Source organism: Sinohyriopsis cumingii, chromosome 15 (genome assembly GCF_028554795.1).
Source record: "Sinohyriopsis cumingii isolate HCF-2022 chromosome 15, ASM2855479v2, whole genome shotgun sequence".
In the NCBI taxonomy this organism is placed as follows: domain Eukaryota; kingdom Metazoa; phylum Mollusca; class Bivalvia; order Unionida; family Unionidae; genus Sinohyriopsis; species Sinohyriopsis cumingii.
The window spans coordinates 57,054,927-57,081,482 of NC_142975.1; the positions used below are offsets into that span (position 1 = coordinate 57,054,927).

At 34.1% G+C, this 26,556-nt stretch overlaps 1 protein-coding gene across 3 annotated transcripts in view; it reads right to left on the minus strand.

Annotated features, from left to right (window-relative positions):
- The window catches only part of LOC149781851 (arf-GAP with coiled-coil, ANK repeat and PH domain-containing protein 2-like), a 211,292-nt gene that overhangs the window by 8,008 nt on the left and 176,728 nt on the right, over positions 1 to 26,556 (minus strand). For all 3 annotated transcript variants that reach the window (XM_089936039.1, XM_089936038.1, XM_089936037.1), the window contains 4 exons: positions 23,818 to 23,927; positions 17,687 to 17,747; positions 15,162 to 15,211; positions 2,385 to 2,443 (listed from right to left, as the gene is read on the minus strand). In XM_089936039.1, the coding sequence (XP_089792165.1) occupies positions 2,385 to 2,443; positions 15,162 to 15,211; positions 17,687 to 17,747; positions 23,818 to 23,927 (280 nt within the window). The remainder of the gene's footprint in view (positions 1 to 2,384; positions 2,444 to 15,161; positions 15,212 to 17,686; positions 17,748 to 23,817; positions 23,928 to 26,556) is intronic.

A 26,556-nucleotide genomic window follows, 5' to 3' on the forward strand; every position in this document is an offset into this window, starting at 1 on the left:
AAATGCTAGTTCCACTTGGTCATTTTTACTTCCTGGACTTCATAGGTAAATCATAAAAAAAGAACCCATAACTTCTTTTACATTTTATATATTTTGTAATTTATTCATTGCACTTTCAGAAGCTGTCATTGTCTAGTCTGGCAAAATTCATTTTCCCTATTTTAACAGCTACTAAAGAAAGTGTACTTTAGATTAATTCAGGCTGACTTTTGTAGCTCAAGGGAGCAGTCATTTTAGTTAGCTGTGTGCTTAGATCATTTGCAATTTCCTCTGGTACAATATCCAATGAAATTTCAGCCACAGTACATGAAAGTAACATAGAGGTATACCAACATTCTCTCCCTTGTGCATGTTGCAAATGTAAACAACTTCACCTTACACTCACCACTTTCTCAGAAGTTCATAATATTTGTAGAGCGCCCCCAAATAAGATGATGAGTTACTGAGGGACCTCATAAAATTTAAAAAAGGGGATGCTGTCCAGGCTGGCCATCAACAAGAAGATGGGGGTGGGTGGGGTAAATTGTTTAATACTGGTTTTATATTTATGCTGGGAATAATTGTCAATAAAATACTGTTTCTTATGAAGTTGTCAACTTTTCTGTGTAAATTATATAACCTTTGAAAGATTATTGAAAACCTTACTCCAATAGATCTTCACTGAAAACAATGTGTATTAGATTACTTCTTTTTACACCTGAATATGGATATATTTGAGTGTTAATGTTGGTTCACAATAAAACAAGATTTTATTTAAAAAAATATATGGGGCATTTAATTCATGAATCAACAACTATCATTGCTGAAACAAATATTTTTTTTTACAATATTGTTAGTAAAATACTGATGCCATGATTTCATTGTAAGTAATAGTGAAATTTCTGCTTTAATACTTGAGCAAACTCTAAGTCCAATTTGGAAACGTTAAGTTTACAACAAACTTAGGAACCATATGTGAACAAAGGTTTTCATGCACTGATTTATGTTAGATATTTTCACTTTGGTTGTCTTTCTATAATTTGTCACTTTTGTAAATTAGAAGGAAAAATCACTGATTTATGTTAAATACTTTCACTTTGGTTCTCTTGCTATAATTTGTCACTTTTGATCCCAAACTGTGACATCTGATATATCTTCTAGTATAAATACATACATAGCTGTGACCGTAGATCAACACTTTTTCATCAAATACAAGAGGGCATATTGTACTCACGATGATCAGAATGAAACTGAACTAAATGATAAAACTAAAGCACGAATTTCACTTGACAAACCTTATAAACTTTATATATTTCTTAAAGTACTGCCATCAGTAGGCATTATTGACATTTTCATTGATAGAAATATTGTTGAACATTGTTATTTACAGCGTCCTGAGAATTGTTTTCTCTGGAAAACTACAAGTCTTCTTATTAAAGGTACAAATTTCATGATGTTGAATCAGATATCCAGGCACTAACCACCAGTTATGATAACATGAGCAATATCAAAGTTTCAGTTACTATCTTTAATTGTGATTTTCTTCATGTTCGACAAAGAGCAGCCAATAATTTGGGGTATTTTTATGGGAAGAGAAAATGGGTTAAATAAATGACCCTGTATTTTGTAAGTAGGTTCATGATTTATCTGGCCTATATTTGAAGTTTGATCAAATCCGATATAAAAAAACATTGGCATCCAGAGTTGTGACAACCTCAGCCCATATTTGAACTTTGATCAAAATCTGATAAAAAAAACATGGCATCATGAGTTGTGACAACTTCAGCCAATCAGAGGCAAGATCACCTCATTATTATGCATGGATCTTGCTCATTACTGAACTTCTCCAAAATCTTGAGTATATATTCCAAGTCATGTAAAAAATGGAAATACAAGTAACAATAAGTCTGCTGATCAGATGCAAAATTTGCCTCATCAGTGTGCATGGATATTGTTCAGTGGAATAACAATAAATAATAAATTCTGGCTGCTTTCACCCAACAGAAACCTAAATCTAGGGCCATTTTCTAATAAAAAGTTGTTTGATGGGAATTTGGCCCCCACCCCATACAACTGCAGGGGTTGCTTTTGAAGTTGCTGTGCCACTGATATAGCTCATTAATTGAACTCGTATCACATTTTAATCATAGCAAGTGTTTCATCTGGAGTGGTAACAAGCAATTGTTGATGAATTGTTGATATATGATAGACAACTGATGCAAGCCACTACCATACTCTTGCAATATGGTCAGGTAAGCTAAAAGATGGAGCTCCTTCCATCGTTACAAGGCTCAACCAAGAAAGCAGTCATCTTGTATAATCTCCTCTAGCAAAGAGGGTTTTATATATGTTTGCAGCACTTTTTCAAAGTCTAACTATTGAAGAAAGTCTTATTTTAAACTGACCTGGATTTCCCATTACGTCATCCATTTTCATTTCTTCATTAAGTTTAGCGAGTCGTAGCCTGCAGAGAAAAAGTAATAATTGAAAGAGATGTAATGAACAACAAACTGTATTATATTATTCTATGCATTATTGAAAACACTGGAAATCATTTCTGACATAAGCAAATTCCAAAAATTGATGTCAACTATTTTTTTTTGTTAGATGCAGGTGTGGCTACAACTGTAACATAAAACACTACTAATGATGTAGAACACTAACAAATGAACCTTGATTAGACCTCATCATAGGCATAATAATAACTTCACTAACACAGGAAAGTTTAGTTTTGTGTTATTTAATGACTTTTTCAGCACATTATAGGTTATAAATGCAAGCCAGTACTTTTGGTGGAGAAAGGCTCCAGGAAGAACTACAGCCTGATGGGAAGCTACTGACAAGCTTTTTCACATACCCAATGTTAGCTCAGCCAAGACTAGAACTCAGGAGGACAGAGGTGAGATGTAAGTAATTTGTAATGGCAGGCACCGAAGACTATTCAGTTACCCTTGATTACACTGGTAACTGATAATAAATTTAACTTAAGCTATTTATATAAATACTACAAAACTACATTTAAAAACATTCTTGAAATTCAAAAATAATTAAGTAAACTATTGTGTGGAAACAAAAGTGGGTTGGTCCAACAATCAGGGGCCACAACTGTAAAAATTGATGATGAAGATAAAACATTGAAAAACTGAACTAAACCTTGCCTAACATGTATGTGGCACTGACATTCAAACTCAGTTTCATAAATATCAAGCTGCCTATTACAAATACTTGCTTAGAAGCCAAAAGGGAAGTAACTGTACAGCAATGACAAATAACAGTGGGTGGATCTGACAATCAGGGGCAGTAACTCTGCTAAAGAGGTTGCATGCACACTGTCCAAGATCTCGTCAATATCAAGCTGCATACCAATTTTAGAGTAGAAATCAATTAAAAGTAACTGAGTTATTGTGCAGAAATGAAAGTGAAAGGGTCCAACAACCTGGAGACATAACTCCAAAGATAGGACACTGATAAACTCAGAAAAGGTCACATCCATTATTACACGCCCAATTAATCTTTGGTGTTCGATACAGCTCTTCAGTCCATAATTCCATATCATATGCACAGATTCAAACAACTTTGATGTCTTCTTTGACATCTGTGCATAGATATAAATTGTATAAAGCAGTTTGTTTTGAATTTCATTCATTAAGCTAGAAATATTTGAAAGGCATAAAAAAAGGAGGCATTTAATAAATTAAAAACTGCACTGATATTATGTACTGAGACAGGGGAAAGAACTTGTTTGAAATAACTGGGGAATACGTCTCAGTCTGTCGGGCTCAACATATCCCAAAATCAAACTCATTCTTTCCACCATAACTCATAACAAAACATATACGAAGTTTTGTGTATATTTATCATGTGGCTGAAATCCAATTAGAAGTAAATGATCTGTGCATAAATGAAAGTGATCGCACCTGTAATTTGGGCTATATTTCTGCTAAACGATAGAGTGGTGAAAATTGAATTCAGCCATTGCCTCATCAATGTAAAATTGCCTATAAAATTCTGTTGAACTGATAATTCAGGGTATTATTGTGTGGACATGTAAGTGGGTAGGTCTGACAAATGATTGTTGTAACTCGGCTAAACACAATAATGAAAATCACGATCATCTGAAATCAAAGCAATGAAAATACTAAAGTCACAACGTATGTTAAGCAAATGCAATGCAGATCTAACAATGCTTGCTTTTGATATGAAATTTCTTGTTACCTTGTCATTTATTTGCCATTGTGAAGTTAAGTAATCAACCACTTAGAAGATCAACAGCTATATATATTTATATCTTTTGAAATTTGGGTACATATGATAAAACGAATGGTAGTGCGAGAATGAGGAACAGCATGTAACTAAAAAGTCACTGCCGAGTAAACAACATAGACCACTGCGTAATCTGCTAGCAGAACAGGGTTTCAGTTGTTTGTTAAACTGATTATTCTTAACAAACTGCACAGACCCAGATCTGACATGTGATTGTATATCTGGGTCTGTGCAGTTGGGTGTTACTTGACTTGTGAGTATATATGGTACAACCTTTAACCCAACAGCCAGACTCTATTCCACATGTATACATGTCAATCAGTAATATGGAAAGATAACTTTCACATTTAAACCAATCAGATTGCAGGAGTTGATTATGGAATGTTTTAATGTAGCTATCACATATATTAAAAAGATTTTAATATATTTTAATATATTTAGAAGGATTTGATCATTTCTGAACAGGCCAAAGTTTTTATTGTGTTACTCTGTTCAAATGGCTTACAATTACCAGGGCACATAATTTGATACAAGATATCCTTCCAGTTTGATCCCAAGCTAACCAGTAATTGCAACTGAGCAAACAATTTCCTCACAATTAAATTCATGTCCTCTTAATCTTTTAGAAGTAGGCACCAAAAACTTCATCAGAAAGATAAAAATGGTGCAGAGCAACTTTTTGGTCTCCACAAAGTCCTACCCACCCAAAACTTTACCCTTTGTTATTTGTATCCAGTCAGAAAGTTGTTCCAGTCTGATAAATGTATTTACCCAATCATAGTTTCATATTCCATGTCATATCCCCCTCAACTGAAATAAGGTTTGATTATAACAAAATTCGCAACAAAAATTGAAAATTCTTAAAGTACATTCCAGATCTAAATGAAGTCATTTTATCTCCTTATTCAGCATGATATAATTCTGACTCAATCTGTGATCCTGAAATTTAAAAAAAAAATTAAAAAAATCAAAGCAAACAATGTAACAGATCATAAATTTTATTGACTTATAAAAACAATTACCTAAACTTAAAATTCTGCCAATTTTATTAATCTTATTATATTAAGTTAGAATCTTGAAGAAATACTTGACTTAGCAGTTCTGCAGTGAAGCTTTCTGGATCCTCAAATTTTACAGAATTGAGGAATTTGTAGTAATGTTTGAGTATGATGGATTTTATATCAACATTTACAAAATGGAGGTTTTTTGATGGTAAGTTAACCTAATTTTTCATTAATAAGAAAGAAAAAAAGCACCACATCAGTATAAGTTTGCTGTAAACCTTTTTATTTAGTCTTAAAGTTGTGTATGAAATGAAATTCCCTTGAATGGACTCGTGTTTTTCAGTGATAATAAGGTTTTCAAATTAGCTGCTATGGTGGACATATTGGATGTAAGCTTTACTCCACTTTCAATCTGGACAAAATCGAAAATATTCAAAGTCTTTTGTCAAAATAATACTAATCATGCATTCTGGGCAAATAGTTAGAATAAAATTTTAAAGATGGTAGTCATGCCAACCATACTGGATTTACCACTGGCACCATTTCATTAAGGACCAGCAAGACATCATAAAAAATCATCTGGTGGAAACCCACGGCCCTTCCATTTGGAGAAGTAGAATAAAAAGATTTTCAAGACAGCTGCCATGGTAGCTATACTGAACATATGACGAGCAACATATCAATATAGGACCAACTATACATCATAAGAAGTCTTTTGGTGAAAGCACCAAGTCAACGTGACCAGCCATATAGAAATAGCTATAAAAAGATTTTCAAGATGGCTACTGTGGCAGCTATACTGATATCAGATCAGCACCATTTTTATTTACAACCAGCTAGACATCTTAAAATGTCTTTAGTGCAAACCATATGCTAATATGACCAACCATTCATTCATCCAGGAGGGATATCAAGATAGCACTACTGTGGTGGCTATATTTGATGTCTGACCAGCGCAATTTTCATTTAGAACCATCCAGACATCATAAGAAGTCACTCAGTGACAGCTCCATGATGATACTACCATCTGTAATAAGATTTTCAAGATGGCTGCTGAGTTGGAGATATTGGACATTAGATCAACGTCATTTAACAATTTTTCAGTCATTTCGCTATGATGTCTACAGTGTGGCAGTTTATAGTGATGTCTAGCACTGGGGCATCATGTTGCAGGCATGTATCATGATGTCCCACTGTCACATTATCTTGACACCAGGCCGACCAGTCCTAACACTAACCTCTTAATGCTGAATGCCTAGCGAGGCAGCTGTTAGTGACATTTTTATAAGTCTTTGGTATGACTTAGCCGGTGTTCGAACCCGTGACCTCCTGCATCCAGGGTGGATGCTCTAACCACTTGGCCAATGGAGCAGTTCAGAAAGAGAGAGAAAAATGCAAAAAAATAAAATTACTGACCAACAATAATGTAATTTGTATATATTCATGAATATTTGATAAAGCATTTATTAATTGAGTAATTGTGTGCATGAATAAATGAGCTTTAAAAACAGGTTTCACGGGTGTGTGATTCATGTTTTCAATCAGAGAATTCTTTTTTTGTTAAATCGGGTATATACATATTGGAACCAGGCAGGTACATGTTTGGCTTTTGTATGAAATGCTGTTCCTCATTCCTGCAGTTCCATCTGCTTCATCCCTGTACCTATGATACACTTTTAAAGATATTTTTAAAGTGATTATTTTATCTCGATGTTCAAATACAACTTAGATTATATTAAATTATGCGCCATGATTTTATAAAATTAGATACAAACAAAAAAGTAACAAATGTTACTTCACTCCTACTGTGAGCATTGTTGGCTCTGATTTGTAATACAATCATTACCCCAAGTGTCATAATGAAATTACAGCAATGAAGCAACAAATACATGTTCTCCATCTTCAAAAGCTACTAGGATTAAATTAAATTATGTGCCCTTTCATGGCATGCAAGGATAGTGGCCACAGATCTTGAAATAATGTTTTAGCATACAATTTATGTTCCACAAGAACTACCATAGGAAGACATACAGTTATGACACCTTTACTAATAATGATCAAGATACTATGGGATAACCTATCTACACCTCTAGTGTAAAAAATTTACATCATGGTCAATCATAAAAAAATCAGTTTAGCACTATCTAACTTTCAACCACATTTTCCTTTAACGTTTATCTCAATAAGAGCTCTGAAAAGTTTTACAATGCACACATTCTGCTCATATTCCTTGAGTTGCAGCCCTTGATTGGCTTAGAATAGACAATACTAATGCACAATCTTGTGAACACATTAGCCTTAAACATACATGATTTTAATCAAATCTGCTCTGAAGCTTCACCCCAACAACTAATTTGATGAACCTGATGAAAAGCACATTCTAAACTTATATTTTTAGAGTAATGGCCCTTGATCATCTCAGCGATGGCAATGGTAATGTGAAACCTTATGAACACTATCATCCACAATTTCATCTGATATTATTCAAATATGCTCCAAAGCTTCATTTCAACAAGAGCTTGAAAATGTCTGAGGATTAACAGATTTAACAGTGTTTCTGAAAATTAATGTCCATGATCGATGTAGGAAAGGAATCCAAGTGGCATGTGATCAATCTAACATTCACACTGTATGATTTCTGTCATATTCACAGTCAGCCTTATCAAAACAATAACACTAATTAGCTTAATAATGTAATAATAACCCTTTAAGGCATCCGATTAAGATAAGATAAGAATTCTTTATTTCAGACTACAAAGTCCATACCTCTAAATTAAAATATGATTATAAAGTAAAAACATTGTAAACATAAAAGAACATATATACCATACATACAAGTATACATATCCATCTGCAACAATTAATTGTGCCATGCATTGTTAAGAATGACATTGAATGGCACATTTAAAGAGTAATTTGTTCCATCTACTAATAATATGAGAATTTAAATGAATGTCATAGTTCCAAAGAGATTTCAATATACAGATTTTACTATTAGATATACTTGTCATCCTTGAGAAAACATACTTCTCATTACTTCATCAAAACTTTATTATAATTTACAAACATGTTGGAGGCACTGTTCCATCTAGGAAGACCTAATAGAAAACGAAGACAATTATTATAACCAATAATAGTTTTCTTTTCATACATTCACTAAAGTTTGTCCACAGATGAGCACAAAACATAGTGCAGCAATAAGATCTGAATAATCTAATTTTGATATTCAATGAACAATTCTTAAATTAAAGTAGAAGCATGTTTGTTCGAGTACACAAAAATTGGTAATGTCTCATCATATCCTCATTATCCTTCCGACTGGATTTCAAAATATGACCCAAATAGGTATAACTGTTGACATATGTAAGAGCATTGCTGTTAAGATGTACAGGGGGAGGAGATAGTAATTTGAAAGAAGTTGGCTGAAAGACCAAGCATACTGATTTTTTTGTATTATTATATCATTCTCAAATGCATATTGTTCACATATCTTTAATAATTTCCTTAAACCTGTGATAGAAGGACTTATCAATAACATATGATCAGCAAAACTAAAATTGTTAAGGAACAACTTATTTGGTGGCAAACGTAACCCGTGGCACTGACCGAGCTTATGATTTAATTCATCTATATATATATTAAATAACAAAGGGGAAAGAATACCCCCCTGCCTCACCCCATTGGTTACATGGAAAGCACTGGATATTACACTTCCCCATCACACACAATACAACTGTTTGCCATACCAGTTAACTAAAATATGAACTATGTAGACAGGTATTTTAATATCAATCAACTTTTTAATGAGTGTCCCGTGATTGACCCTATCAAATGCTTGCTAGCGTCTAAAAAGCATGCAAACACTGGGCTGCCGTGTTCTACATAATAGCTAACAGTATCCTTAAAGGCATATATGCATAAATCTGTTGAATGCTGCTTTTTAAAACCAAACTGATTATTGGAGATTGAGACATCACATCATTTGCAGTATGATGCATTCAAATATTTTTTTGATAATAGTCTTAAGAGCTATAGGTCTGTAGTTATTTTTATCCACCAGGTTACCAATTTTGCTCTTTAGTAGCAGTATAATGGTATCTTTTGTGGAATCATCTGGTACAAAGTGATGCACAAACATACAATTAAATGAAATCATCAATAGCACATGAAGTCTAGTATCTGAAAATTTAAAATGTTCCACAAATAAAAAATCTGATCCTGGACATTTGCCGCCTTTTTGTCTTGTAATTGCACTTTGGATCTCAGATAATGTGATTACCTCAATACTAGCAGAAGGGGTATTCAATGCTGAAAGCACGTGCTTCTTATTCGATTCATTTTTAACAGTATTGAGTAAGTCTTCAAAATGATTTTTCCACATGTTGCATATATTATTCTGACCATGGTTCCCATTTGATTGTCTTGTTAACACTCTAGAATTCATAATTTTTGTTTGATTTCAACCAATTGGCCATGAACCTTCACCTCAACAAGGTCTCCAATGAGTATGATCACAAATATGTTTTACAATTTCTTACAGAGTTATGGCCCTTGGCATCCAACTAGCATGCGAGCACATCACTTAGGTATCACAAAAAAGTTTTCAGCTAAGGATGGTATAGAGGGTTTGAACCCACCGATTAAAATAAAACTACACAGGCATCAGCCTGTATACAATTTCAAACTTGTAAGCAAATGGAGAAACATAATCAGCAAAAAGATGTGCATAGCACAGCTAATCCTTCTAAGTGTACACCCTATTACAGTCAAACCCCCACCCCCAATGCAAGAAAATCCCAAAAACTTCCAGTTTTCACCTCCATAAAGACCTTATCCTGAATGTAAGTGGGTGACAACTGGGTTCCTAACATTACATTAACAAAGGGTAAGTGGACCATAAACAGGACAATATCCTGCAAAATCATCATTGTTGGCAAACAAAACAAACATTATAAAAGAAAACTGTTGGTTGCTCATGCACACTTGTAGACCAAAACTTAATCTGAAACAAGGCAAAACCACTGTTTCTGCACCAGAATCATCCCTATGTGCATACAACAAGAAATTGTACATTTTGACACCACTGTGAAAAAAGAAGGGAAAATGAATGAGATAGAATCAGTTTCATAAAAGATTTATTGACTGGCCAATCCTATGAAACCATTTAGTGCTACTTTAAGTACCATCTCAAATTCTTCCTGTTCTTACTGTGTGATAATGTCTGATTATAAATGAACAATATGAAATTTATTTTGTCTTGCTGTAAAAACAGCCTATGTGTCCATCTGCAGTACCATTTTTGGAATGTATTGTGTTAAATCTATATTACCCAGTATGGGAAACCTGAGCTACATGACAATAAAGTATAATGTTTCTTATTTCAATATATAAAAACAAGAAAAATATTTCAAAAAGTCTACTGGGGCTGGTATGTCTTAAATTTCAACATAAAAAAGTCAGATATCAAGTTCATGGAGTATATGACCTTTTACCCTGGTTACTTGGAGATTAGACTGTATTGGTAAGACTAATATAAATCTTAGACACCTGGGAACTAAGTGGTGAAAGATTTGAATTCCTATCTATTACCATAATGTTGTGGAAAAGTGTAGTGCACATAATGAACATTGTGTTTTTCTGAAGATCCATATTTTGGAAAGAGGTAGGGGTCATGTTTCATGATGCTTAAGTTTTTAAATCATACCTTTCATGCAGGAAAGTTGTTTTTTCTCCATGGACAAGAATAATATAAATCGATGAAAGTGTGAAATTTAAATCTGAAAAAGTAAACCTGAACAGAATGTAAAATTCTCATTAAGGTAGCAATATACAGTTTTTGGCTATAGCCAGGAATGTGGATGTAACCTCTACCATGGAAGCCATTTGCTATCAAACGAGAAAATTAAAGCCTGCATGTTGAGCCCACAATCAAAGCACTGCTGTAAAGCATGTGATGTTATCCCCATGGTCAAAGGTTGTGTGAGCATATCTCAGAATGAATGAACATGACATCCTAATGATTCACCCAAGGTATTAAGAGATTCAATCAAGGGTTTAGGATATTTAAGCAAGTAAGCAAATTTTGGATCAAACCTTAATGTACTGATTCAACCCAAGTATTAGGAAAATCAAACATATAAAAGCCAATTAAAAACCTTTTACAAAAAACCTTAATGCAATATATATATACACAAATTAAAAAACTTGAACCAAAAACCATAATGCAAATATTCCATGACAGTGACCTTGATCACAAGGTCATAGTGGTGTGCAACCATGTTGCAGAATGAATTGTCCAAGCTTCATAATTATTCATGCCAAGTATGATGAGAATCTGTCCAGGGATTTAGAAAATTTAGTCTAATTTAAAACAAGCTTTAAACAAAACCTTAGGAAAATTTTCCATGATTGTGATATTGACCCCAAGGTAAAAGGGACAAGCCAGCATGTTGTATAACGAATTCTCTTAGCTTAATGATGATTCGTCCCAATGTATGAAGAAAATCTATCTTGGGATGTAGAAAATAATGAGTAAGTGAACAAAATCTTAATACAAATCTTATATGACTGCGACCTTGACCTCAATGTAAAGAGTCAAGGCAGCATGTCATATATAATTAGTTGTTTTAGCTTCATGATGATTCATCCAAAGATGGAAGAGAATCTATCAAGGGGTTTAGGAAATGTATGCAAATAAAGAATTTTAACAAAAAACCTTATGAAAATATTGGCAACAATGACACCACCCGAAAAGTGACTACTACTTCATGCTTTCCACTATAATGGGTTTAACCATTAAACTCCATAACCATCAGCATGCATACATTTTTAAATTTGTCAAAGAATGGAGAATCCCACTGATTACCTTTTATACAGTCATACTACACATCAACACAATGTCTGAAAATCTATAAAACTCACAATTTTCAACTCCATAAGGAACCTATACTAAGATAATCTGGAGCTATTTCATACACAAAGTGGTAACAACTGGGCCCAAAATACTGCTTAACCCTTTAACCCTTTACCTCATAGAGTGTATGGCTTTTTAGCCCTCCAATACACATGTAGCAAAGTTACCCAGTGCAGTGCGCTATAAACAGAACACCAGTAACCTATTCGACTCCATACACATAGGCCTGCCTGGTAACTGTTAAGCAGTGTAGTGTATGCTACATTTAACAGCAATTTTAACCATTTCACATTTTTGGTACACATCTATTATGTGTGGAAAAATTTAAGAGTAAAGTCGGATCATTATAGCCGTGTAATTATTTTTCATGGAAGAATTTTTGTATGCGCTTTAAAATCTTGAGAGAACTCATTCACCATCAAGTCAGTGAAGCCATGTGACCAACCACAGCTGCCATTTCTCATACTCAATATTTACAAGTTGTCTGTCTGGTTGTCTTTCTGCATATTCATCACTAAGTCATCTGAATTTGAAATTTATAAAAACCAATTGCTGCTACATCAATATCAGAGCCTTTACCTAAGTTACTGAAGCTTTCATAATTGTGATTCTAATCATAAAAAGTACTGAATGAAATCCGCGACCTCCATTTTGGAGAGTGGAGAATATGACCCAGTTACTTTAAATAGCAGATTTCGACCAGAGCATAAACAGCGACCATGTGATCTGACGTAATGGTCATTCACAACAATGATTGAGGCATCTAATAGGTTTTTTTCCCAAAGGTGGTGCTACGAAAACCCACTAAAAATGGCTGATGTTTACAGCAGGTGTCAAAAGGCACTTCCATGTGAATGGAGTAGAGGTGTCAAAAGGTGCTTCCATGTGAATGGAGAGGAAGCGTCAAAAGGCGCTTCCATGCAAATGGAGTAGAAGCATCCAAAGCTGCATGCATGAGGTAAAGGATCCATGAATGAATCAATTTCCCACCTAATCACCAACCAAGAAAAGTTTGGTATACAGGAAACAAAACAAAACAAATACAACTAAACCAGGAGAAAATGGGCAGCCACTCATGTACACTATATGCCAGAACTTGATCTGAAAATCTGCTAGAACAAGTTTCTCCTCTAAGAGTTATTGCCTTGTACATGGGACATATCATCATGTATTCTTGACACCACTGTAAATAGCAAGGGTAAATGACATATAAAGAATGGTTATCTCTTCAACAGCAAATTTACCTTAATTATATAAAACTGTTTAGTGCTACCTTACAATTATTACTCCATTTAGAATAGGCATCTATTGTCAATAGGCCTAATTGTCAACATTTTAGCATTCACATTTTTTGTTTGATTTCAGCCAAATCAGATGTGACATTTATCCTCAACAATGACTTAGATGAGCTCAATGATAACTAGATTTTAATTTATTCTTATAGAGTTATGGCCCTTGGTCAACTTCGACTGGACATCAATGGTTTGTAAATGAAGTATCACTAAAATGTTCTGTTTGATTCCAGTCAAATTTGCAGAAAGGTTTTAGCTCAACAAAATCTTGGACAAATTTGAAGATGCCAGATCATTACTTTAATTTACATAAATAAAGTCTATGAAAAACTTCACCATGACATTCCACTGGTATATGTCTGTGATTTGGATTTTTAACGTAACTTTTACAATTTTTTCAGTCATATCACTACGATGTCTGCAGTGTGACAGTTTATAGTGATGTCTAGCACTGCGGCGGGGCCCCGAGTGGCCGAGTGGTCTAAAGCGCTCTTCGTTACGGATCACTGCCATCTCACCTCTGTCTGCGGCGGTTCGAGTCTAAGATTCAGCCAATGTGGGTATGTGAGAAAGCTTGCCAGTAGCTTCTCGTGGGTCGGTGGTTCTTTCTGGGGTTTTCCGGGTTCTTCCTCCACCATTAATACTGGCCGCCATGTAAAGCCTATCGTGCTGAAAAATGGCGTTAAACCCCACAACAACAACAACAACAACAAGCACTGGGGCATCATGCTGCAGACATGTAGCATGATGTCCCACCCAGTCACATTATCCTGACACCAGGCCGACCAGTCCTAACACTAACCTCTTAATGCTGAACATCAAGCAAGGCAGCTGTTAGTACCATTTTTGTAAGTCTTTTGTATGACTCAGCTGGGTATCGAACCCATGACCTCCTGCATCCAAGGCAGATGTTCTAACCATTAGGCCACCGAAGCGGTTCCACTGGTATATTAACACTCTAGCTTTCATATTTTCTACTTTATATTTTAACTGAACTGAACATGTAACTTCATCTTAACAAGATCACAGGTGATTTCTATGATAACCAGCTTAATACAATAAGTAACAGCCTTTGAACAACTTAGGCATCTCAGAGACTTTACTGAGTAATATACAAATTAGGCACCACAGTGGTTTCAGGAAACAAAGTACAATTAACGTTTTGTTGCAGATTTCAACCATATATGCTAATAAAATTTTCAGCAGGTCTCAGACAGGCTTGATGACGGCTAGAGTTTGACTATATTTTACAAAGTCATGGCCCATGGCTGACTTCAAATAGCCATGCATTCAAACATATTATGAACAGTGGTATCCATATATTTTGTTTGAAATCACCAACATTTCTTGAAAAACTTCAAACTCAACATGATCTCATATTCTTTTGAAGATCAAAAGATTTGGCCCAAATTTTAAAAAGTTATGGCCCTTGACTGACTTGGAGAATTTTAATGGCTTGTCATTCATATTCTTTTGAAGCATAGTATTTAGCAAGATTTTCGATGATATCAATCAAACATCTTGTCACAAATAATCACCAATATACTAACACATGATATATTTACTTAGTGCTACAATGATACATTACATACTTACAGTGTAACCATGATATACTACATATATAGTGTGACAGTAATGCAATATATATGTACAGTATAACAATGATATACTATATACTTTCAGTGTGACAATGATGTACTATATACTTACAATGTGACGATGTCAGCATTTGCATGTTGTATGGCTATCTGTAATGCATCCTGTAAAACAAAACAACTCACAATGCAAATTATGTACCTGTACTGATGAAATACTTATTACAAAGTATGAATAAATACAAGACAAAAACTGAACATAGGCAGGAAAAACACATAAGAGACTCATTTTAAAATGAGTTCTAATTAAGAGAATTTCTGGACAGAACAAAGGACTGAATCAAGTCGAACCTGATGTGTTCATAACAATTTTATTGTACTGTCTACTAAGGTTTCATTATAGGCAGCTTATACTCCCCACAAATATCAACGATACATCAAATAATTTACTGAAGAAAAAAAATCACTTTTTATGTGCCTAATTTATTATTTTGAATACATAAGGATAACATAACTGTGAGAAGAAAGATTACCATGTATACTCCATTGTAAGGATAACATCATATCTGGTTATATGTAAACTGTGAGAAGAAAGATTACCATGTATACTCCATTGTAAGGATAACATCATATCTGGTTATATGTAAACTGAGAAGAAAGATTACCATGTATACTCCATTGTAAGGATAACATCAATATCTGGTTATATGTAAACTGACAAGAAATATTACCATGTATAATCCATTGTAAGGATAACATCAATATCTGGTTATATGTAAACTGACAAGAAAGATTACCATGTATACTCCATTGTAAGGATAACATCATATCTGGTTATATGTAAACTGAGAAGAAAGATTACCATGTATACTCAATTGTAAGGATAACATCATATCTGGTTATATGTAAACTGAGAAGAAAGATTACCATGTATACTCCATTATAAGGATAACATCAATATCTGGTTATATGTAAACTGACAAGAAAGATTACCATGTATACTCCATTGTAAGGATAACATCATTATGTGGTTATATGTAAACTGTGACAAGAAAGATTACCATATATACTCCATTTTAAGTCAAGTCTAACAGAAAACTGCACAAGCCTGATTTGAAATTGCATAATACACCGGCAGGTCTTGGTCTGTGCAGTTTGTTAGGAATAATCACTAGAACAAAGAATATAGACCCTGATCTGAAAGCGCATATTGCTACAGCAGATCAGGAATTTTGCAGTCTGACTTTACTTATAAGCGACTATATATAATAATAATAATAATGAGGACTTTGTACAGCACCTAATCTTTAGAAGCTCTAAGCGCTTTACAACGTTAGACAACACCTATAAGATAAAAACATATAATGATATGATCACAAAAACAAACACCATGAAATTAGAAAAAACATTAAAAAACATGCTGAGAATATTTAAGGTAGGAAACATTATTAGGTCTTTAAGTTTATTCTTGCAGTCAAAATGAGTGAGTTTTGAGAGCCCTCTTGAATGTGATCACTGTCTTTGTGTCTAAGTTCAGTGGGCAATTCATTCCACATTGCTGGGCCCTGGTATGAAAAAGAACGCTGTCCATATGACTTTGTTTTCATAGTGGGAATAATGAATATATGATTGTCAGAAGAGGAGCGTAAGTATCTTGCTGGTGAGTACACATGGGTGAGGTTGGACAGGTATGTTGGACTAGAGTCCAACAGTGAAACATAGCACAGAGAACAAATTTTGTGTTTGATTCTGGATCACATGGATAGCCAGTGTAGGGACAGAGCAGTGGGGAGGTGTGCTCTGATTGTGTTACTCTAAGTATGATCCGAGCAGCTGTGTTTTGAACTTTTGGAAGTTTCTGGAGCAGATATTGAGATGAACCAGACAGAATTGAGTTACAATAGTCCAGTCTTGAAAGTACTAATGAACACACAAGTGTTTTAGTGGCATCAACTGAAAGATATTTGCAAATTGAGCTGATGCATCTCAGCTCAAGATATGCAGCCTTGCATATGTTCATGATATGTTGGTGCAATGTGAGAGTACTGTCCAGAGTAACACCTAGGTTTCGTACTGATTGTGTGAATTTAATGTTGGTGTTGCTGATATTTATTGTTTGAGGTAAAGGATGTGAATGAGAAAGTCTTTGTGTTGTGATCAGAATGGCATATATGGTATACCACTGTCTGTCCATTTTATAGCAACACAATTTGAGTGTGTGTGAAAGAGATTTGGATTTTTAATGTAGCTTTAAAAAAAGTCAGTCATATCACTACAATGTCTGCAGTGTGGCAGTTCATAGTGATGTCTAGCACTTGGGCATCATGCAGCAGACATGTAGCATGATGTCCCACCCAGTCATATTATCCTGACATTAGGCTGACCAGTCCTAACACTAACCTCTTAATGCTTAGCACCAAACGAGGCAGCTGTTGGTACCATTTTTACAAGTCTTTCATATGACTGCCAGGAATCAAAACCACGACCTCCTGCATCTGAGGCACAACAAAATTTCCATTAGACAAGGCATGTATCTGTAAGCTGTCATTCAAACAACTCAGGGAATGGGTGAAGAAATGCCTAAGCAACATACTGTAGAGTTTAATCAAGCAAGTGTTCATAGCCAGAACCTTTACATACCTTTCCATCATTATCCTTTGTTTCGAGATTAACTCCTCTCTTTATGAACTGACACACTTGCCTGCAAAAAGAAAATAAACAAAACCACAAATTAGCACATACCCATGTCAAGACCATATTAAATTGCTGAGCACCTCCCAACAAACCCACCCCATGTTTTTTTTCTCCACGCTGGTGTAAAATTCATCAACTCTCTCAGATATGATTGCCAAACTCCTTTGTGTTGTTTATATTGAACATTACAACTTCAAGCCCAGTAAGAAGCTAAACGACTCTTAATAGATAAGTATCAGCTCATGAGGCTGGAGGCAATTCTAATGAACAACTGAATATAGATGGTACCTTAGTTTGCCCTCTCCCCATGTTAGTCCAAAAGTTTCCTCTCCACTTCAATGCCAAATATCTAACAATCTAAAACTGTTTCTGGAAGTCGAATCTGGGTTTTTCCACTTCAATATTTAACACATGCGCAATCAATGTAGGGCAACTTCTCAGCAATTGCATGAACATAGTGTATGTTCGTGAAGAAAGTTTCACACAAATTTTTAACAGTTTGATATCTGTACACCCTTCAGAGAAATAGTGTGTTTAAAAATCATGATTACATAATTCAGTAACCTGCCTAAAACAGAAAAGTAGATATGAGCACAAAAAGCATCAGAGAGGACCAGGCCAGCGGACAGGATTTGTGGGCCCTATGAAAAATTATCCAACAGGTCCCAGTGAATCACAAATTGAATCAACGGTGGATCCCCTGACCATTGTGGTCCTGAGGAATTTGTCCTACACTGTCCACGGTCCTGGATAGTACTTACAAAGTTATATGATCCATTTCTGAAAGGAAAGGGGTGGGTGGATGATTTTCGTTTGTGACCAGAAATACAATTTGTACAAATCTACGTGTATTTAGATGACTATTTAAGACTATATTCTCGCAAAAACATGAGGACTTACAAATCTCTTTTGTTGCGTATCATTAATTTCATAGTGGATGGATGCATACAGGTGAACACAGCATCACCAATGCCAATGTAATCAGATCCCAAACCCAATCAGAGAAGCCACACAAGTTACACATAGCTGATAGTACTGTAGCAACTGGCCACACGAGTTGCACATAGCTGATAGTACTGTAGCAACTGGCCACACGAGTTACACATAGCTGATAGTACTGTAGCAACTGGCCACACGAGTTGCACATAGCTGATAGTACTGTAGCTACTGGCCACACAAGTTACACAGCTGATAGTACTGTAGCAACTGGCCACACGAGTTGCACATAGCTGATAGTACTGTAGCAACTGGCCACATGAGTTACACATAGCTGATAGTACTGTAGCAAATGGCCATTGCAAATGTGTCGCAGGATGAGTTAACTCATCATTATTATCCATATTTTTTCATGGAGTTAGCAAACTAAGGAGAGAGAAAGAGAGAGACAGAGAGAGAATGAATAAATTTCTTAGCCAATCCAATGTATCATAAGCAGTTTTTGGATTCACATTCATTCCCATTTAATTTATTAACTAAATGGCAAATATTTGAGAAATCTGCTTAATATGTGATATGCCGCCTTTGGTGTTCATTGTTTGCTGCTAATTAGACAACTTGTTTATTTTTGGATTATTCATTACCATGCAGTCAAAAGAGGGGGGTGGGCAAAGTTAAAATGAGAGTCACAATGCAGTAACATAAAGCAATAGATAATCAATTTTTGTTAAAAAGCATATATACAATGTAGTTTTTATTTTTTATTATCTTTTTTCTTTTCCTGTTTCATATATTGTATCTTTTAATACTAATTTTTTTTAATATAAATTTTAAATTGAATATTTGATGGAACTATTCGAGGCATTCATTGTCTTCTAGGGTGAAAGTTCTATTCATGTAATAAGTGTAGGTCACTCTAGTTGCCCTTCGTCAAATGCGCATGACCGTACCGGATGCGTCTATAGGATAGGTTTGGCTAGCTAAAAATAGTATCTGAAAATGATCTATAGATGGAATGTCAACCCCAAAACAAATGCTGACAGTCTTAGCTGGGCTGAGATAATTACTTTTCTAAAGGGTACAAAATTAAAAGTAATTCCACTTCAATTTCTTCATTATAATGCTCTTGTTTTGAGGCTATATGAACTGTCCATTACAAGCATATGTCAAGTTAAACGAGGTAAAATGACATGTTCTGTGGGACAATGATTCATCATCAATGGCAGACCAGACCATAATCAACAATTACAATGCTCATATCTTCTTTACCAGTCTCTAGTAACCACTGTGCAAAAGGAAATTAAGACAAAAGTGGACCTTTTTGTAAGTGAAGATGTTTTTGCTATCTTTTATCCTTACATTTATTTTAACCATATTTTATAAAAGAAATTGTTTAAGTAAACCATGTTTCTCTCAAACTGATTACCTGAACATAAAGATAGGGGATTACTCTCTGCTACATCCAAATCCAGCCCGCCCCAATATGTATCTCATAAGTCAATGTTAACACCAAATTATCACCATATGTAAAAATTAAGTTCTCTAAGACATGCTAGTAGAGTTGGGGAATGCTGGTCCCATGTGGTCAGTTGGGATAGGCCAGATGGCTCTAAATAAGATGCCTGATCATGCATATGGTTGGTTCTGCTGGACAGCCTGCTTGGCACTGGACACTATATTGGGAGCAATGAGTATTCTGCCAGTCTGACAAAACAGTACATGAAATGTTTGCATAGCTGGACCAACTGGTCAGCAGTCAGGATGGCATATGGAGAAGTGCAGCCTGGATTAGTTGGCAAAATAAAAAAGGTAATCCTGCACTCCAAGCTTCAATATTCCCATGTCCAGGGCAGGGATAGGGACCTATGCCCAGTGGGCTGCCAATATTAGCTGAAAAAGGGTCCTAGTTTCATCCAACTTGCTCATCAATATTCTATTCCAATGGCATGGCTTTGACTGAATCTGACCTGATCATCACCACAGGCACTGTTTTTGTTATTTTTGTTGGGGGTGGGATAGAGTTGGGAAGCATATCAGTGTCTTCCATAAAGCTGGTCAATGATTATGAATTTGGATGAATGCTTTGTCTTTTTTGTTCAGGAAGGTGAACTCACGTTACCAAGAAAATGTAAGAAGTGCAAAATAAACCAACAATAACAAGATTTTTAAATCAGCTGCTGCAATGGAAATATCAGATGTCAGATTGGTACATTATAATTCAGGACAAAGTAAACATTATTTCGGTGAAAACCTAATGTCAAAATAATTCAGGGGGAAATTTTCAAAACAGTCATCATGGCAGCCAGATTCGAAGTACTACCAGCACCATTTTCATTTAAGACAAACTAGGTATCATAAAAGATCTTTTAGTGAAAACCCCAAGCTGATATATATATCCAGCATTCCATTTGGGACAAGTAGAGACAACATTTTCAAGATAGCCATCACGGTGGCCATAATGAGGGTTAATCATTTTCATTTAGGACCAAGCAGACATCATGACTCTTCTGATGAAAACTCTGTCAAAATGACTCTCCATTTTAAAGGAGTAGCAAGAATAATATTTCCACAGACTGCCACATACTGTATGTCAGATCAGCATCAGTAAACTAGGATCAACAAAAAACATAATAAGAAGGCTTTCATTGAAAACCCCATGCTGATATGACCATTCTTTGAGCAGAAATATTGGTAACAAGATTTTCAATCTGGCCACTTTGGCAGCCAAGTTAGAGCTCAGATCAACACTATTCATTCAGGACCAACCAGTTATCAAAAAACACTTTTGGTGAAAACCCCATGTCAATATGCCTTTCCAATAAGGAGGAACAGCATTAACAAGCTTTTTAAGATGGCTGCTGAGGCAGCAATACTGGATGTCAGATTTGCACCATTTTCATTTAGGACCAGCCAGATATCAGGAAGTGAAGATGTATCCTCTCACCAAGTTTCATGATTCCAGGTAAAAGTGTTTATACAGCGTGCTATAAAACCCAAGATAAACAATAAATTAAAACTTAGAATGTACAGCTAATGTAGATGCATGTACCAAATTAGTGTTATTCCTAGAACTTTTCAGAAACAGGGCCAACTCCCAGTCCCTTTTAAAAAACTGGGCCAACTGTAGATTCAAATATGACCGTTTTACTTTAGATATAGATCAAACATATTTCAAGTGGTTCCAGCATCATTCTTCAAAATATTCAAGCAATGGGTTGTAGTGTGACTTACTGTATGTAAGCAATTCTTTTAGCTTGTATTACTTGATTTAAAAATATTTACTTTTAGCAAAGGTGTTTCTTTTTGATAGTGTTCTTGCATGTCAAACATGGGTGTAAAAAAGTGTAGAAAAGAGTTATAAAGAAAAATGTTTGAATAAAACACAACAAGAAAACAAGCAAAACAAAGAAAACCTTTTGAAAGAACTTATAAATGACTCATAATTTCAAATTTTCAACAATGAAGACTCCATAACTCCTTCACTTAACACTATGACCAAAAAAGGTAACACTGTTCAAATTTTTTAATCTTTTAACACTATGAAAAAAAGGTAACATTGTTCATTGTAATGTATATTTGATTTAATTATATCTGATTCAATATATATATATATATATATATATATATATATATATATATATATATATATTAATTTAATTGTTTGTAAGTTTAACTTTTTTAAAATTTTTCATTACATGCTATTGTAATGTAAATTTATTCACTGGAGATGATATTTTTCCAGAAAATCAGTTGACCTGAATCACTCTTTCATAAACAACAAAATGTTGACTTAGATCCTGACCTTGATTCAAAATTAGTAGCAGTAATGTAAATAAGTTCTATTTTTATTTTAAAATGATTGGTTGTTGTCGAGGTCATGATGGGACTATGTGATTTAAGAGTAAACAATTTTTTAATTTTTTTTGAGCAAAATGATTGTTTTTGTCAGGATCATGTTAGGCATAAGTGATATAAACAAGATCATGTGACCCCCCTTTCGATTTCGCAACTTGGGGATTTTCGAAACTGCGTTTAATAATATGATATAACCTGTGTTTTAGAGATATATTCTCAGTTATTTGGGCTATTACACTGGAAAGTGTTGTGTCATTTGGAGTTATTTCAAATTACTTGGATTCAAAAGGATTAATTCTTTTTTTTTTCCTGGAAAATATGTGTACTCATATGAAATTATTGAACAAAGACAGCTCTTATAAAATTTTATTCGGATTTCCAAAACTGGAGTGATATTTCTTGTTTCCAAAAGGAACTGTAGACTTCAACACATTACAGGTTACAGCATACATCATTTTGTCTTCCATCTTGAATTCTTCGTTGGGATTTGAACTTGAAATCATTAGAACATTTTATTATTAGGACTTCTCAAATTTTATTCATGGATTATTCTAGGATTATTTTTGGATTTGATTCTTAAAACTTAAGTTCATATTTTTTTCATTTTTACAGTATTTTTCCATGGGAAAAAATTATTACTTTTTCAAAGCTTGTTATTTTCACTTTTTCTTGTGTTACTGTTTATTTGAGTCTAAACACGTAACATAAGATTCATATTTTTAAATCTTTTAACACTCTTCTTTCTTTTCCTTTCACAAAAAAAAAATCACTTGACCAAAATCAAATCATTCTGTTCTGACTTCAATCCATTCCTATTAGACGTAGTAATAGAGTTTCAGTTAGAAAATCCCGCTTACTGCCTGCAGTTCCATAAAGCATTATAAATACAAGCTTGAGTAAATTCAGCAGTATTTCTTTGTGAAATGCAAAATACTATTTCAAAATGTGTCTGCGGATACATGTACAGCACTGCAATTTCTTCTCCTAGTGTCCATTAATGATGACAGTGAAATGACACAGCACTGTACAACTCTAAGATTCTGGGCACCTTATTTTCATTTCACTAATTTTTTACCTATACTGAGGTTAGGGTTTCTTTTGCTTGGAGAAGAAAGTTGAAGCAGGACAAGTAAAGGAAACAACATCACCAAATTCCCTTTATTTATATATATATATATATATATATATATATATATATATATATATATATATATATATATATATATATATATGCAAACACTCACACTCTCAAGTAGAAAAATGTCTGCATTAAATGAAAGACTTACCCAGTGTTACCCTGTAATGTGGCATGGTGAAGTGGTGTTCTACCCTTTTGATCCAGCCTATCTAATTTGGCTCCATTCAGAAGCAAAAATTCACAGGCAGCCATAGAACCCTAAAAACAAATGATTTTAGTGTACTGCAAATAATTAAAATTTTCAAAAGCAGAAAATGTTTTCATATCTAGTGAGAAAGATTTGTAAAAACCCTGTATTTAAATAAATAATAGCATCATGCTTTAAAGATGACAATGAGCCAAATATCCATGCTTCATTTACAGAATTATGTTTCTTTGATGGATGTAAATATATGATTGACAGAACTGAAAATAATATGTAACAATCTAGTTATCTGCCTATTAGGCCTTGTGTTATACATATTCACTGATTCATCCTAATTGGGTCTAGGTACTGAATGGGTTGGTTTCCAATGTCATCTAATGGTGCTACAATACAATGTGATTTTCTTAGAAAATATGAAGCAGATGGACAATTTTAATGCAATGAATAACTGTAATAATTACGACATTAAAACAAGTTTTAAGAAATTTACTTGTCTGCTTAAAACAAACTTCATTCATTGCTCTAAACAAAAGTAAATAAACCTACATTTCTTTTGAAACAAAATGGTAACAGTGCATTAATTCATTTGAAGTACACATGAACTATACCATATATAGTTTGCAACATCATAGCTGTTCATTTCAAATTTTTTTGTGGGCAAATAATTTTGTGGATTTTATGGACGCTACAAATCATTAATCTCATGACCTAATTAACAAACCTTTAAATTCATGACCTAATTAACAAACCATTAATTTAATGACCCAATTAACAATGATAAAAGTATCTGCCAACTTATCTGATTTTAACTTAAATTAATTTTGTGTTAATGTGATTTTATATGAATTTTTTGTATTTAAATTTTTCAATTGAGACTAAAATATAATTAAATTATTTATCTAAAACAAAAATATTAGGACCTGTAAATGGCTAAAATGAATGGTATTAAAGTTATTTGAATTACATACTTTTTAATGAAAATTATAAGCAGTGAAACTAAAAATTTCAAATTATGTGAACACTTTTGAAAAAACAACTATTATTTAAGTTGTGGGTAAGCTTTACTTCTGTGGAAACAATAGGGCCTGCGATATATAGTGATCAACCTTCTATAAAACTGCTAGAGGAGACCATCCTACCTGATGAGAGATCATACAGGTGAGTCCCCTCCTATGTGGCTGTATTAAAAGAACACCCCTGTTGAAAGCACACTTCCACCTGCATCTTTCCCATTCTGCATTAGCTAGAGGTCAACGATCTCATAAGGCCCCAAAATTGCATGCTTGTTTGATTGGTGTTTAATGCTATATCAACACATGAAAGGTTATGGTTGTGCTCACCAGATAATATGTACTTTTGAGAGAGTGACGTATGTAAGGTGAAGTAGTTTGCATTTAAAACATGCACAGTGGAGAGAATGTTGGCATACCTCTTTGCTACATTAATTTAATGTGGATGATATTTCTTTTGGATATCGTACTTTTGGAAATTTTACATGATTTAAGCACACTGTTAACTAAAATGACTGCTCCCTTGTGTTAAAAAATCAGTCTGAATTAGTCTAAAGTACACTATACATAGCAGCTATTAAAATAGGGAAAATGAATTTTGCCAGACTAGACAATACCAGCTTCTGAAAGTGCAATGAATGAATTACCAAATATATAAAATGTAAAAAAAGTTATTGGCTCTTTTTTATACAATTTACCTCTCAAGTTCAGGAAGTGAAAATGACCAAGTAGAGCTAGCACTTTTTTGAAAGGTGCACATTTGAAGTAAGGCCAAGCTGTATACTCTATAACACATAGTACACCCATCAATCATACACCAAAATAAAGGGAATTAAAGGTTCTTTGCATTATACCTAAGATATACAAGGTCTTTTTTAAATAGCCAGTATAACCAGTGAGGAAAGCCGGGGACATTCTTTTTCTTTAAAATCCTAACCCTATGCAAAATGTGAAACTGTATAGCACCACCTTAAAGAAAATATAAAAATGTTTGCAATTATTTTTTTTTATTTTCATATAATTATGTATGATGTTCTGAATAAAATGGTACATTGATATTGATGTTAAGCATGACAATAAGCTAATTATGATCATTTTTCTCTTGCTTACATAATTTGCCATGAGGTATGTTTGTGTGAGTAGTGACCTTAATTATGGGGAAATTAGAAGTCTTAGAATATAGAATATAGGAATAGAGTCAACTTAAATTTAAAACTGTTGCAATAAGTGACAGAAATATATGGTGAAAGTGTTTGTTTTCATTTATTTGCAATGAAATGAAAAAATAAATGAAGAGAAAATGAATTCGCTTCTTCCATATTAAACAATAGGCAAATATTTTACACTTTGACCTTTATGAACCTGGTGAGTTACCTCCCTTTTCTAATTGTAGAAATCATTGTTGATATCTCAGAAATAATTCTGGCTAGTTTCATGTTCCTGTCATTCAGCATAACATTGGTTGCTATGTTTACAAAATGTAATGTGCATTCTTAAAATAGCTCACTTTTATCATGGGGGGGGGAGGCTGGACTTGTTAGAGACTCTGACTCATAAATACTGTTCTGTGGGGGAAAAGGCAAGATAATTATTCAAAAAGGATTGTTTTGATGCTTGCAACTTAAATGTTTCAGCCATATAAACATAATTAAATCATACAAAAATAATACCT